General features: G+C 41.5%; 2 protein-coding genes across 3 annotated transcripts in view; both read right to left on the bottom strand.

Annotated features, from left to right (window-relative positions):
- Positions 1-264: 264 nt before the first annotated feature.
- Positions 265-10,581, bottom strand: LOC139406128 (chromatin assembly factor 1 subunit B-like). Of its 2 annotated transcripts, XM_071148606.1 has the most exons (14): positions 10,489-10,581; positions 9,945-10,077; positions 9,477-9,609; positions 7,883-8,003; positions 7,659-7,762; positions 6,468-6,564; positions 6,207-6,291; positions 5,699-5,792; positions 4,789-4,858; positions 4,080-4,171; positions 3,808-3,967; positions 2,453-3,055; positions 1,225-1,304; positions 265-968 (listed from the first exon to the last, which is right to left on the bottom strand). In XM_071148606.1, the coding sequence occupies exons 2-14, from the start codon at positions 10,068-10,070 to the stop codon at positions 847-849; spliced, it is 1,887 nt and encodes a 628-aa protein (XP_071004707.1). In that variant the 5' UTR covers positions 10,071-10,077; positions 10,489-10,581; the 3' UTR covers positions 265-846. The 2 variants fall into 2 exon arrangements, with proteins under 2 accessions (XP_071004707.1, XP_071004708.1); XM_071148607.1 differs by lacking the exon at positions 10,489-10,581 and having other exon boundaries at positions 9,945-10,221.
- Positions 10,582-11,947: 1,366 nt separating this feature from the next.
- LOC139403355 (MORC family CW-type zinc finger 3a) overlaps positions 11,948-16,214 on the bottom strand; it is a 28,452-nt gene continuing 24,185 nt past the window's right edge. Inside the window, exon 19 of the mRNA XM_071146941.1 lies at positions 11,948-14,920. Coding sequence (XP_071003042.1) covers positions 14,773-14,920 — 148 coding nt within the window. The 3' untranslated portion in view covers positions 11,948-14,772. The remainder of the gene's footprint in view (positions 14,921-16,214) is intronic.

The following is a 16,214-nucleotide window of genomic DNA, read 5'->3' as shown; positions in this document are numbered from 1 at the left end:
GTACCCTTCTCCAGATTTGTGCCTCGACACAATCCATTCTCATAGCTCTACGGATAATTCCTTCGACCTCATGGCTTGGTGTTTTCTCTGACATGCACTGTCAACTGTGGGACCTTATCGACATGCGTGTGCCTTTCCAAATCATGTCCAATCAATTGAATTGACCACAGACTGCAATTGAGATGTAGAAACAGCTCAAGGATGATCAATGAAAACAGGATGCCCCTGAGCTGATTTGAGTCTCATAGCAAAGAGTCTGAATACTTATGTAGAAAAGGTTTTTAATAACTTTGCAAAAATGTCTAAAAACATGTTTTCACTTTGTCATTATGGGGTATTGTGTGTAGATTGCTGAGGAAAATGTTTTATGTAATACATTTTAGAATAAGGCTGTCGCATAAGAAAATGTGTAACAAGTCAAGTGGTCTGAATACTTTCCAAAAGGCACTGTATATATAGTGTACTAATATAATACTTATACAGACAATAATTCTGACTAAAAGTCAATGACCATTGAGTTTCATACGTGATCTAGGCTTCTTTTAGACGGAGGTGGTTTATCTTACCTTTATTTAAATTTCACAATAACCTGGTTATCCACCAAAAAGAGCTACAGATTGAGAACGTGAGGTTACAAAAACATACATAATAATGTTAGAAGGAAAATGCCAGTCTTCGCTCTGTGAACTTGTGTTTTAGCTGACAACACCAGTCTATGCAGTTCAGTAGGCTAAACTCCAAAAGTGTGTGTGTGAGTGTAGGAGGATAATATGTGAGTTGCATGTTGACACCACTCTCTGTGCTGCTCTGTACTCGTGCTTCAGGGTTCTTAGTAACGTGGGGTCCTTAGGGTTTGGGTGTTGACCCTGAGGCTGGAGCCACCCCTGTCTTGCCTGCCAGGGTGTTGGTTTTGGTCCGCTTGGACTCTGGGGGCTGGCACACAGGGTCAGTGGGAGGAGAGGGCCGTTCTGGGGAAATAAGTTGAACCAAAAGAGATGCATCAATCATAGGCAGAACACTGGACTGGATAAAAAAAAACAGTTCTTAGGAATAAGACTTCACATAATTTAGTATACTCAAATGTTGTTGATGTTTCATTAGTTGGGCTCTCAGAGGCAGACCCCGTTACAAAGACCAGTAATGATAACTGCCCATAGCCAATCGCTGGTCTTGTTGTAAAGTGCTTGGCCAATCGCGTCATAAGTTGTTGCAGGATATACTGACCATGTTTGGCTTTCTCTGTGGAGGAGGGTGTGCTGAAGGCAGCTGGAGATCTGGAGATGACAGGAGTCAGAGATATCCGTCTGAAAACAAAAAGTAGAGAGAGAGAGAACAGTCACTTAGAAGGGGATTCTACCCGACTCTTGAGTAGGTGGCTGAGGAATTAGTCCTAAGACAACAGCAGAACTCAACATACAGCTACTATTCTATCAGTGTAGGCCTACATAAGAAACACTTACACCTAATTTAGACCTGCAAATAATAACAAATATAACTTCACTTCTGCCCATTCAATCTGTGTTCATATAGACTGATAATGTCCCCCACACACAGCCCATCTATTATCTGCCGGCAGCTTCTCAGGATAATCAGTACTTGATTAACAGTGGGGAGGTCCAACAAACCCTGAATACCAGACAGGGTTTGTTCTGACAGACAGTAGCTAATGACCAAACATGCCACAAGCACGCTCATCATTTTGTCACACAACAAATGACAAATCATCTGCAACATCTGAAAATCTAAGTTTACAAAATAATTCACAACCATTTGCAATAAATGGAAACATTAGTGGGGAAATGGCTCAATGTCCTTTCCTACACTAGGCATGCTGCCTGGCTGGTGCTCCCATCTCCCACCAGCCTCTCCCAGTCTAACTGCTCCTTTCCATCCAGTGATGTGGCAGTTATGTAGTAGCTGTATGTAGGCACCAGTCAGGCTGTCTGGCTCCACTCACCACAGGCCATTTGAATGAGAGTTTGCATACATTTACATACCGTAGTCTTGCGAGAGAGAGCGAAGCAGTCCGGCTACCTCGTTTTAGCATCTAGGCTATAGCATCAAGCAGCATTACATTTACATTTTAGTCATTTAGCAGATGCTCTTATCCAGGACAACTTAGTTAGTGCATTCATCTTAAGACAGCTAGGTGGGACAACCACATCAAAATAAGTACATCTTTCCTCAATAAAGTAGTTCCCGTAGGAACAGTGAGAGCAGGATAGTTCTGAGCTTATGGACCAGGGGCAGACATTACAGTGAGAAGGGTTTCATCTATCCCTTTATGTAGTGGTGATTCAACCAGGATCAAGATACATCAGCGTGCAAAAGCTACTCACACATGCAGACACTCACTCTCACGGAATACACGCACCAACTCTGACTCACAGGCAAGCATATAAACAGAGACAGGCAAAAACACAGACACACAATCTTGTATTTGTGCTCTTACCTGGGGGCAGGCCCTTTAGGGGTGGTGCTAGCTTTAGGGGTGCTGGGGCCCAGGGTTTTACCGCTGCTGCATTGGGCTTTTGGCGTGAGGCAGGGCTGGGCAATAGAGGGGGCGAGGGGGGTGTTGGGGGTAGAGAGGGTGAGGCGAGGCTGCTGAGGGGTGGAGGGTGTGCTGGTGCTGGCCGTGGTGGTGGTTTTGGGGGCACTAGCAGCAGCCGCTTTGGGGGTGCTGGGCTTGCCCCACCCCTCCAGGGTGTTGAGGGTGATCCTACGGGGCTGGGTCTTGGCCCTACCAGGGTTCTTCTTCTCCTCTCCCCCAGGGGTCAGGGGGGTGCCAGGGGAGGTGAGGGAGGAGATGGGGGTGCTGGGGGCCTCTTTAGGGGTGGGGTGAATAGGGGCGGTGCTCTCTGTTGTTTTGGGGACGGGGGACACCGTGCGGGCCGTTGCAACCTTCTTGCCCTTCTTTTCGAGCCCGTTGCCAGGGGTGACGACCTCCAGGACAGGGGGCTCCTTGAGGGGCGTGCCCAGCTCGCCAGGGGAGAAGGACAGGAAGGAGCAGTAGCCATCTGTAGACGACACCGCCAGGAAGGAACCATCCCGAGACCTACAAAAGGATATGACATCACTAAAGAGACTGGGTGAAAACACCACAGACCGGAACAATGCCACACAACAACAACTAATTAAACAGTACTTAGAGGTTACCCCTAAACACTGACACAGGATCAGATATTTTTCAGTGCATTTTAGGATTGGGAGTAGTGGGGTCATCGGATCCTAGATCTGTGCTTAAGGCATCTTCTACCTCAAGCTCATCAAAAACAGAGCGGAATGTTTTGCTCTTAATTGTAATCAGAGGGCTGATATAAATGCTATGCATGCCAATCTCTCTTGGCTTAGAGTTGAAGAGAGACTGACTGCATCACGGATTTTTATAAGAAACATCAATGTGTTGAAAATCCCAAATTATTTTGAGTCAACTTACACACAGCTCTGACACACACACTTACCCCACCAGACATGCCACCAGGGGTCTTTCACAGTCCCCAAATCCAGAACAAATTAAAGAAAGCGTACAGTATTATATAGAGCCCTTATTGGATGGAACTTCCTCCCATCTCATATTGTTCAAATAAACAGAAAACCTGGTTTTAAAAAACAGGTAAAGCAACACCTCACGGGCACCACACCTCTTCCCTATCTGACCTAGATAGTTTGTGTGTATGCATTGATATGTAGGCTACGTGTGCCTTTTAAAATAAATGTATGTAGTTCTGTCCTTGAGCTGTTCTTGTCTAATGATGATGTTCTGTATTGTGTCATTCTGTATTATGTTGCATGTTTTGTGTGGACTACCAGGTGAGGTCGCTGAGTGTGTGGTAGTGGATGTTGGAGACGTAGCCGAAAGGTAGGGTCTGCTGAGTGTCATAGAGGAAGATGGAATCCTCAGAGGCCACAGCAAACACCAGTCTGTAGGGCAAGCCAAACGTGTTGGGCAGGGGCTGGGCACTGCCATCTGGGGAGCAGAGAGAGAGTTAGCTATCCTTTTATATCTTGGGTAATAAGAGTTTGCTGAATAAATTAAATATATACATGAGTAATAATCAGTAGAAGAGCTGTGTCTTTACCCTCTCCCTTCTTGGTCCTCAGCTCAAAGTAGACAGGGCAACAGCGTACAGCCAGGGTGGCTTTAGCAGGGCAGGGCAGGTGAGCTATGGGCCTGGAATACAGAAAGGTAGATGCATCCAGTTTCACCCTTACTCTGATACAGCTACACACTAAGAGAGCAAGACTTATTAAAGCTGGGATGATAAACTGAAAATTATCCACACTGATCACTTATTGCAGGTATTTGGCCGATATCGTTCATTACGATAGCCTATATTAGAGAAAAGTTCTAAATTTAAAAAAGTTTGCTAATATGGGTGATTGTTAATGGGACAATTAATGGGTACAACCATCAAACTAGTAGTAGTAGTAGTTTAAGAATCAATTATTTAAAAAAATGGTGCACATTAGTGTTATAAACCTTTCGTTCTCTCATCAATTCAGGCAATTTACCGCAATATGGATCTTTGTCCATATCCAGCTCTAAGACATACAGTAGAGCAGCGGTTCCCAACTCCAGTCCCTGGACAAGCATGCCTGATTCTACTTGTCAACTAATCATCAAGCTATCCAACAAAATGTGTGTTGCTGGGGGTACTGGAGGATTGGAGTTGGGAAATACTGACCTAGAGCAACAGACCCAGAGACAGCAGCTAACTCCAGACCTGGACAGTCTCAGTTCAATTCATCTTTATTGTCCACAAAGGGCTATTCATTGGCAGCAGTTACCTCTTGAAGCTCTTCCTGGAGAAGACGTAGGTGGTGTTGGTTATGTTCTCCCCCGCCTCCACACACCCTGCTACAGAGAGACAGACACAAACAGACAGAGAGGAGAGGGGGACACAGAGAGGGAGAAAAGAGATGGGTTAAACAGGATGTCACCCATGACCTCTACACCATCACAGGATATGACAGCAGCACAGGACACAATTACTTCCTGTTTCAAATCACCAGATGGATGTACAGAATAAAACCTTGTTCACAATGCAGGCCTCCACGCTCAAATCAGTTTTATTTTCCATGTGTGTGTGTGTTCAGACAGCAGTCATTTGCTGACATGGCTATGCTAGTTGTCATAATAACGACAGGTGTGTGCGGTGGTGGTGCTCGTGCTTCCCATCACTCAGAAGTTATGTAACAAGCTACGGTGACAATACCTGCCATGGATGTTTCTCAAACTCAAAATCATTGTGTAAGAACACCTTTAAAGGATAAAATGATCCAACTTTCAAAACTAGTCCTTTATGTCTAGCTACAGCAGTCAACTAGTTAGGTAACTGTTTACCTTGCTAGCACATTCACTCATTTGTTTGTAAATAATTAACAAACCAGTTAGCTAGCACATGTTCTTGTCAAACTGTCAACAGAGTAGCTAGCAACCAACAAGATACGCCAAATAACTGTCTAAATAAATCAGATTTGAACATTCAGACAGGTTGCATGGGAAAGAATCCGTTTTGTATCGGACTTCAAACCACCTACGAAGGTGGTTTAAAATGTGGCTTGAGACATCTGAATCCATTTGCTTTTTGGCTGTTCAGACTGCAGGAAATAAAACAGATTCAAAAAAATGGTATTTGAATCACTTCAAACTACCAATGTGAACAAGGCTTAGCTGTTTCTGTGTGAGTGCGTTTACCTGGGGCGAGCAGGAAGGAGCCGTCCGGTGTGAAGGTGAGGCGTCTGAAGAAAGACCTCATGCTGTCGTCATGGAACATTCGGTACTGTTTCACCTGCACACAAATAAACAGACAAACACCATCACATTAAAGAGTGTTTGGTGTGTGCATGATTGTGTTTAGTGTGAGTGTAAAGTATGTGTGTGTGTATAGATAGCTGTTTAGCAACAAAACTGACACATATGGGTCAAAACAGACAGCGTTGGCTTAGTGTTGACATCATCTAAGCTATAGTTCGTCTCCTGTCAAAACACCTCAAAACAAGACATGGTATCAAGAAAAAGACAAAACTAGCTGAAACAAGTAACTTACAATTCCCCAATGGTAGCTTATTGTCATAGTTGGCAGCTTTCTGGCTATGCAGAATCAAAACAGACTTCTACCCCATTGAAGTGTGCACATTGTTTTCTTTACGTTGTCAGCTAACCCATCTATGGGAGAACATTTGTCCACTCAGCTCATACTGACCTCTCCCTCCGCAGCTGATCCAGAGCTCATCTTACTGACACTGTAGACTTTCCTCCTGCTCTGAGTACTGTACACACGCATCACCCTGAGGGAGGGGGGGGGGGGGAGAGACAGATCATCAATCATATAACACTGTTTAATAAGGTTCAGATCTACAAGTCCATGTTGATTCTTTGTTTATGTATCATGTTAGTCCCACTGATCACTGATAAAAGGAGACAAAATGTCTTACAGGGGACCAGAGGCTGGGTGTGTTCCTACCTGTCACAGCTGAGTGTGGCCACATACTGGCCCAGCGGGTCCCAGGTCACTCCCTGCACATAGCTCTTATGGTCGTTAAAGATGCACAGCTTCTGACCTGAGAAATACAACACTTATTACCGGTGTTATAACTAATTATAAACTGGGTGGTTTGAGCCCTGAATGTTGATTGGCTGGCAGCCATAGTATATCAGACCGTATACCACTGGTATGACAAAACATTTATTTTACTGCTCTAATTACATTGGTAACCAGTTTATAATAGCAATAAGGCACCTCGGGAGTTTGTCATATATGGCCAATATACCACGGCTAAGGGCTGTATCCAGGTATAAAAAGATCAAGGACATCAACCACCCGAGCCTCAGCCTGAAAGCTGGGACCGAGAGACTGAAAAACAGCTTCTATCTAATACTGAATGCTGATTGGTTAAAATCGCATTCCAGACGGTGTCTATTACACAAGTTACCACCGGCTAAATCTATGATGTTAAAATGCCTATTTACTCTGTTCCATTTGAGTGAGCAATTCACTCTCATCAGCCCAAACAGGGAAGTTATAAACTTGATCTCCACTATAAAAAGCAACTAGACATTATCTCACATTTCTTTAAGATTAACACTTAGTTTTCAACAGCAGAGATTGGTATAAACCTTGCTGTCTGTCTCTCTGACATGTGCAACATTGTCTCAATACTCAAATTTGATCTCGATCTCCAACTGTCCCATAGTAATGATCGTGTTGGGGTATTATCCCTTACTGAACAACACACACACACACACGTATACAGTTGTGTGTGGCACCCTTGCAGATTTATTAAATAATTCACCTTTTTTTTCTAAAAATAAGTTGAAATAAAAAAGAACAACTTTTGGCCACCAACACCTTATTGGATTTTCAACATTACAGAAACAAATGTATTTAGCTCCAAGGTGGCAATAATTTTGTCCATGCCATGTCTTTATTTTCTAAATTAAAATAGTTTAAAAAGTTTACAAAATACTATTAATTCCGCAATGTTGAAAAGCCAATAAGGTGAGGTGACCAAATGTTTTTCTTCAATTTGAATATTTTAGAAGACCTAGAGAATTAAAGTCCAAGGGTGCCAATATACAGTATTTGGCCGCAAATGTAACTGAATAGACATATTTAGACACACAAGCTATATGTAATCTCACACACACATCTTACCCTTTGTTACATCCCACATAATGGCAGTGTTGTCCACAGAACCAGAGACCATGAAGTTCCCATCCCGGGTCCAGCTGATATCATACACATCCTCAATATGTCCCCTACAAAACACAACACCATTTAAACAGTGCACACACAAACAGTCACAAATGTGATTATGAAGTAATACACAGGGAAGGGACAATGTATTGTAGATAAGGGGAGTGATTAAAGGGTATCACCGCAGGGTCTTGACCACGCTCCAGCTCTCCTTGTTGAGCTGACTATCCTCCTCCTCCTGGAACGACGAGGCCTGCTCAGGCTCCTTATTGTCATTCAGCTTCCACAGCAGGATGGCTGAATCTGTTACACAGAGTCATCAACACACAGTCATTAACACACACACGGAATATTTGTTATCAAAGCAGTCTACAACCAGCTAAATTGGCTGATGAAGTCACCAGCGATGGATTTAGTCGCACATATTTTGGGCAGGAGCAGATACATTTTGTTTTCTCAATGTCTATCGGTGTGTGCGTCTGTGTCTGCCCAAGACAGCTCGCGAATAGATTTAGAATATTGATAAGTGACATTTGGATGTCGAGCGTGCATCGTCTCAATGCTCATTTTGACCAAAACACTTGCCTACCTGAGTAATCACTATCGAACACATCAGTAAGTGGCCAATCGATAAAGGGCTTAGGGGCCAAGTGTTCGGTTAGAGATTCTGCCTAGCTATGACTTGAACATAGTAAAGTACAAAAAAAATTATGCTCTGGATAAGTGTCCGCTAAATGACTGATATGCAAATAGCGTATTTTTCTTCAGTGTTGGCATCAATGGGTTACAATTGGAGACACTGATCATCCTAGTTCCATATATATATATATATATATATATATATATAAAAATATCTTTATGGCAAAACATTTGTCATTCAGATGCAGTCAAATATACTGGCACCAATAATGAATATAAACCCTGGGTTGCTGATGCTATGTATTGGCCATTGAGAGGCTTTGAAGTCACCGGTTAGCCATATTGGGACTCCTCAGTAGGAGCAGTCCTCCACAGGAATAAATAGAATTCTACAGTATTTCAATTAAATGTTGCAAGGACAAAATGACATGGATTTGAATATTATTTAGGTGTAGTGGGGACAGTAACATTAATAATGTCCAAAAAATTATACTTGAAAAATATATAAAACAATTTCCTTTATGTTTAGCTCACATAATATAATTTAAAAGTATGCATTAAGGTGTCTGTAATAGAATGAATGTGGCAAAGACAAATGCAGACATTAATAAATGCATTTCTATAGCTTCCAAAATATATATATATTTTTTACAATGGTGGGTGAGTACCAAGATGGAGGCATGGTGGCTTCAACACAGCACCCTCGATCAGTTATCTAGTGTATACCGTATATAAATCATTTATTGGCACCCTTGCACTTTAACATTGGAGAAGATTGTTTAGTTTTTTTCTTTTTAAAACTGGTTGAATGGCAATGTTTACCCTGTAAGCACCTGCAAAGTATCACAGATTAGATGAATTACACATAAATGAGAATAATTGCCTCTAACCAAATTATTTTGAATAATTGTGAACAATCTCAATTTCAGTTGATATATTGTTGATCTTGGTCCTGTGCAGTGGAAATAAAACAAATACACATATAAACAAATGTTTTGTCAACTTATTTGAGAATAGTGAATCATGCAAGGGTGTCAATATACTGTATCTAACCACATCTTTATATATTATATAAATTATAATATTTGTCAATTATGCTATAGTTGATATATACACGTTTGCTACATCGTGACCCACCATCTCCTCCAGAAGCGAGCAGCTCACTGTTGGGGCAGAAGCGCACCACGTTGACAGCCTTGGTGTGCCGTGCAAGGTTGGACAGGAAGTCCACCACTGCTTTCCCATCGGGCCCCATCTCCACACGCCACAACTAACCACAGGAAGTGACCTCACACGTTACAGCATCACACAGACCCACTACACTCATTAGGTCATTATCTCTCTTAATAGTATATCACCATACAATACATTATTACAGTTTCCTTTACCAAGCTCTCTGTGTGTGTGTGTGTGTGTGTGTGTGTGACAATCTGCTAATGCATACAAAGTGTTCACGGTGTGTGCATATGAGAGTGAGAGAACAATAAAGACTGGTCTCAATTCCAGGTGGGATACTTGAAACAACCCCAGAGAATGAATGACTAAACAACAATGGAGCGGTTGTTTTAAACAGATAACGTCAGTAGGTAGCTAACTGTTGCTCACCCTGACAGTGGTGTCCACTCCTGCTGTGGCCAGCCTGTGTATGCGGCCCTCTGAGTTGTGCTGGAAGTCCAGACTGTAGACAGGTTCTTTGTTGTGCCACGCAATCTCACATGTTATCACCTTCATCTTGCTACTAAATACAGGCAAAGAGAGTAACGTTAACTAACTGAAAATGCGATGTCAGCTAGACTAGAGACAGCTAGTAACGTAAACAGTTAGTTAGCTAACTACAGCAACTAAACAAACAGCAGCTGTTGTTGACACCGATAGTCACTTGCAATACATACTGGGAAGGCAGTGGAGAAAGTTGGGCCATTAACCACTTCCAAGTGCTCTCAAAGTTACATTCATTTTTTTTTAAGAGTTAGCTTGGTAGCTACTGGTTTGCTTAGTTCAGCCATGGCTAAACTAGTTTAATTCGATTGCTGTGTGTTGAAGTAAAACAACTTGCGAAGACACATGAACAATTATGTTATATCAAATATTGGATTATTCAAATATGCATCCAGAACAAATCCATAAATATGCATGTATCTCTGCCTACCAGTTTTTTTCCACTGATTAACTTTTCTGCTGCGTCCCGCGCGGAGTCAAATCTACAAGCGGACAGCAGAGAGAAAACATTGGTTTCCCGCGTAGAGTTCGGAAAAAACTTCCGGTAGAGAAGTCAGCAGTGATAGGCTGAGAAGGGAAGGGGCGGGTAATACCAGAGTAGTCCAAGGGGTTCCACGAGTTTCTATATAGCCACAGATTCCACAGCGAGAAAGTCCAAATTGGTACACACACAAAAAAAATGCTTTTTGCTCTGAATTTAAATTCAGGGTTAGGTTTAAAACTAAATGGGCGAGGTTTATGACTTGGTGTCAGGAGCTTGCCAGCTTGTAGTAATAAAAACAGGAAATTATTTAGCTCTGGTTCTTTCAGCCATTCCTATAGGCAAAATGGATGTCGAAATAGGATTTTTGGAATACACGCCGAAAATAGGGTCCGAGGTTATTAACAGACTCATGAAATCTTATGTTTTGTTCTATGAGATAACCTGACCCTTATGAAATATGAAGCCTTTATGCAATGTAAATTACATAAATGCTTAAAGTGATATTAGTTTATATCATAGAACAAAACGTATAAGATCTCCTACGCCTGTGCTTACCAGACCTTAATTTCAGCGTTAATCGAAAAACTCCATACATTTTTCCAAAGGCTTCATTCAACGAACCACCGTGGTTAGTGCCTACAAAAAGACGCCATAGCGGACGCGTTTTTGCCGCCTTTTATTTTTCACATTGTGAATTTTTCAAAATATTCAAGTTAATTGTGTATATGTTGTAGGCTTATATTGGCATGACGTTTTGATAGCTGTGTAATTCTCTAGGACAAGGTGAGTTTTATAATTATATTTGCCTCAATTTACTCTTAAATTCACAATGCAAATGATTGATTCCAGTTAACTGCGCACATCTCTCTAGGACAAGTTATCAAAACGTCAAGCCAAGGTAAACCTACACAAAACACAGACCTTATACAGTAGGTCTAAAAATTGCAGGTGGAAAAATGTATGGTGAAAAAACAATTAGAACCATTTCCGGGTTTTATGACTCATACTGTGGCACCCAATTGTGTCTGGGTAATTTAAAATCTGTAAATCTGCATTCCAGAATAACATATGACATGCAAGCCATTGTAAGTGTTTGATGTAATGTAATTTCAGGTTAAAATTTAAGTTTGCTATATTGCCCAACCATTCAGCAAATATACTTTCGCTTTGAAGCTAGGTGCTCTTCTAATGACACCGAATGAATAACGTTTCAGTTTTGATGCCTTCCCAACCCAGTAAATTATTGCTGATCGTGTATGGAATTGTGAAAGTGACAGAGGATTCGTTAGTCAGTAAATGTTATTGGGATTTCAAGGTCTCTTTTTTTCATTGCATACTTTTAGAAGCAATGTTGGTAATGTATCTTTTGTAGAGGCTATACATTGAAAAAAAAGTCAACAGTTAGAACAGTGAAAAAAATAAATATATTTTTAAAAGAAATAATACATCCGGGACAGTTGCATTGCTAAAAGGACAACCAAAATTCCCTCGTGTCGAGAAAACAAAGCACATTCCCACTCTCTAATCCCAATTGAGGGATGAATCACAAATCAATAAATTAACCAGTTAACTTTGATAAACATTCCAGATATAGCTGCTGATTTTCCAGTTAATTAATAAAAAGGTTCAGTTAAATATGGATCATTGAAGATATTGAGTCAGTTGCACGACCTCAATGAGTCAATCTTTCTTCATGAACTAGAAAGTTTGGAGTGGTTTGAGCTGGCTATCATTTTGATCCTGCTTTGAAATACAGTGCTTTCAGAAAGTATTCAGACCACTTGACGTTTTCCACATTTTTCTTTACATTACATCCTTATTCTAAAATGGATTAAATAAGTATTTTTCCTCAGCAATCTACACACAATACCCCATATCGACAAAGCAAAAACAGGTTGACATTTTTGCTCATTTATTAAAAATAAAAATACCTTATTTACATAAGTATTCAGACTCTTTCGCAATGAGACTTGAAATTGAGCTCAGGGGCATCCGGTTTCCATTGATCATCCTTGATGTTTCAACAACTTGGGAGTCCACCTGGGGGTAAATTCATTTGATTGGACATGATTTGGAAAGGCACACACCTGTCTATAAGGTTCCACAGTTGACAGTGCCTGTCAGAGAAAAAACCAAGCCGCGAGGTCGAGGGAATAGTCCGTAGAGCTAATTAGAATGGATTGTGTCGAGGCACAAACCTGGGGAAGGGTACCAAAAATTTCTGCAGCATTGAAGGGCCCCAAGAACACAGTGGCCTCCTCCATTCTTAAATGGAAGAAGTTAGGGTCCACCACGACTCTTCCTCAAGCTGGCCGCCCAGCCAAACTGAGCAATTGGGGGAGAAAGGCCTTTATCAGGGAGGTGACCAAGAACCCGATGGTCACTGACAGAGCTCTAGAGTTACTCTGTTGAGATGGGAGAACCTTCCAGAAAGACAACCATCTCTGCAGCACTTCACCAATCAGGCCTTTATGGTAAAGTGGCCAGATGGAAGCCACTCCTCAGTACATTGACAGCCCACTTGGAGTTTGCCAAAAGGCACCTAAAGTCCATGAGAAACAAGATTATCTGGTCTGATGAAACCAAGATTGAACTCCTTGGCTTGAATGGTAAGCGTCACGTCTGGAGGAAACCTGGCACCATCCCTACGGTGAAGCATGTTGGTGGCAGCATCATGATGTGGGGATGTTTTTCAGCGGCAGAGACTGGGAGACTAGACAGGATCGAGGGAAAGATGAACAGAGCAAAGTACAGATGAAAACCTGCTCCAGAGCACTCAGGACCTCAGACTGGGGTGAAGATTCACCTTCAAACAGGACAATGATGCTAAGCACACAGCCAAAACAAAATAGGAGTGGCTTTGGGACAAGTTTCTGAATGTCCTTGAGTGGCCCAGCCAGAGCCCAGACTTAAACCCAATCGAACATCTCTGGAGACCTGAAAATAGCTGTGCAGCAACGCTGCTCATCCAACCTGACAGAGCTTGAGAGGATCTGCAGAGAAGAACGGGAGAAACTCCCCAAATGCAGGTGTGCCAAGCTTGTAACGTAAAATACCTAAGACTCGAGGCTGTAATCACTGCCAAAGGGTCTGAATACTTATGTAAATGTCATATCAGGTTTTATTTTTTATAAATTAGCAAAATTGTCAAACTGTTTTTGTTTTGTCATTATTGTGTGTAGCTCGATGAGGGGGGGGGGGGGGACTATTTAATCCATTTTAGAATAAGGCTGTAACGTAACAAAACGTGGAAAAAGTCAAGGGGTCTGAATGCACTGCACCTCTCTGGACTCATCCCCCATCTCTTGCATTACAATCTCCCGCATTTGGACCTTAACTTTTAATTAACAATTTACAATTTTGTTAGCGTCCCAGAGTTAGGAATAAGTTTGAAATCCTCTGGAGTGCAAAAACCCTGTTATTTCAAGAGAAACATCAGTCTCAGCTCAAAAGAACAGAGAGGGATTGATAGTACTCTGATAAGACAAACGTGTGACAAGAGTGAGGGGAGAGGTTATGGATATCGTACTCCTAGTTATAAAACATACAACACAAAATAAAAATATATGTTAACTCAAGATTTGGGTGAAAAAGTCTTCATTATTTCTTAGCATATAAATGAACATGAGCACATAAGAGTGAATGCAACATTGAATACTGAACTTAATCTGTCTTGATCTAGGAACGATGTAGAACTGATGGCTATGTCTGTTTTGGGAGAGAAGGGAGTCCTTCTACCAAGCCACAGAGCAGATCATGGTGGAGACTATGTCCCTTAACTCATCAAGTGAAAACTCCTCTGTTCCTGACATCATTCCAGGAAAGTTCACTGTGGTCACCTGTAATCGAAGAGAAAAACATCTTCCCGGAACACTGACATGATTCTAGAGCCTCCATCCACATTGGAGTAGTAAGTGTTTGTGAGAAGGAGAGGTTGAACTCAGTAACCCCAAAGTTTCAGTGCAAAATAGCTTACTGTTTTTGTTGCATCATTAAGTACCACCATGGTCATGGAACAATATAAAAGTGTTTGTACAGCAATACAAATAAATACTTTTCAGTTCATTCCCTCTTTCACTTGTAAAAAATCCATAGAAAATACATTTAAAAAGTGTAAAAACGCCGAGGTAAAAGGAGAGGCAGGAAGTCTCTGTGACCATCTCCAGGTCTGCCTCTCCTCACAGAGTTAGATGGAGGACAACCCCTCCATCCATATCCCGCCCCAGGCCCTTACGCAGGCCCCAACGTCTCCACATCAGTAAGAACCTGATGGAGGATCTCATCGATGACTGGACAGTCGTAGTTGACTTGTTCAAGGTCCAACGCTGGGACAAACGTGACAAGGAGACGACCAATGCTCCTCCGAAGCTCCCTCAGCCTGAGAGACAGACAGACAAAGAGAAAAAGGGTGTTCATGTACAGTGCCTTCAGAAACTATTCACACCCCTTGACTTTTTCCACAATTTGTTGTGTTACAGCCTGAATTTAAAATGGATTAAATTGAGACTGTCACTGGCCTAAACACAATACCCCATTATGTCAAAGTGGAATGATGTTTTTACAAATGAATAAAAAATGAAAAGTTGAAATGTCTTGAGTTAATAAGTATTAATCCCCTTTGTTATGGTAGGCCTATATACGTTCTGGAGTAAAAATGTGCTTAACAAGTCAGGTAATAGTTTTTTTTAATGACTACCTCATCTCTGTACCCCACAGATAATATGTAAGATCCCTCAGTTGAGCAGTGAATTTCAAACACAGATTCAACCACAAAGACCAGGTTTTCCAATGCCTCGCAAAGAAGGGAACCTATTGGTAGATGGGTATAAATACATTTTTTAAAAAGCAGACATTGAATATCCCTTTAAGCATGGTGAAGTTATTACACTTTGGATGGTGTATCAATACACTCAGTTGCCGGAGAGGAAGGAAAATGCTCAGGGATTTCACCATGAGGCCAATGGTGACATTAAAACAGTTTAATGGCTGTGATAGGAGAAAATTGAGGATGGTTCAACAACATTGTTACTCCACAATACTAACCTAAATGACAGAGTGAAGAGATGAAAGCCTGTACAGAACAAAAAATATTCCAAAACATGAATCCTGTTCGCAAATAAGGCCGTTTCTGTCCTGAAAATAAAATGCTATGATTAGGGCAAATCCAACACAAACATCACTGAGTACCACACTTCATATTTCCAGGCATGGTGGTGGCTGCATCATGTTATGGGTATGCTTGTCCTTGGCAAGAACTAAAGAGTATTTTAGGATAAAACGGAATAGAGCTAAGCACAGGCAAAATCCTAGAGAAAAATCTGGTTCAGTCTGCATTCTAACAGACAATGGGAGACAAATGAACCTTTCAGCAGGACAATAAACTTAAAGCGGCTTGAAAATATATGGCAAGACTTACAAAGACTGTCTAGTAATGATCAGCAACCAACTTGACAGAGTTTGAAGATTTTTTTAAAACAATAATTTGCAAATATTGTACAATCCAGGTGTGCAAAGCTCTTAGATGTGTGCAAAGCTCTTAGAAACTTAACCAGAAAGACTCAACTGTAATCACTGCCAAAGATGATTCTAATATGCATTGACTTGGGTGTGAATAATATGTAAATTTCTGTATTTCTCTCTCCCTTGTGGCAAGGATATGTAGTACAAACACT

Source organism: Oncorhynchus clarkii, chromosome 3, assembly GCF_045791955.1.
Source record: "Oncorhynchus clarkii lewisi isolate Uvic-CL-2024 chromosome 3, UVic_Ocla_1.0, whole genome shotgun sequence".
NCBI lineage: Eukaryota > Metazoa > Chordata > Actinopteri > Salmoniformes > Salmonidae > Oncorhynchus > Oncorhynchus clarkii.
This window is presented reverse-complemented; position numbering and strand designations above follow the sequence as displayed.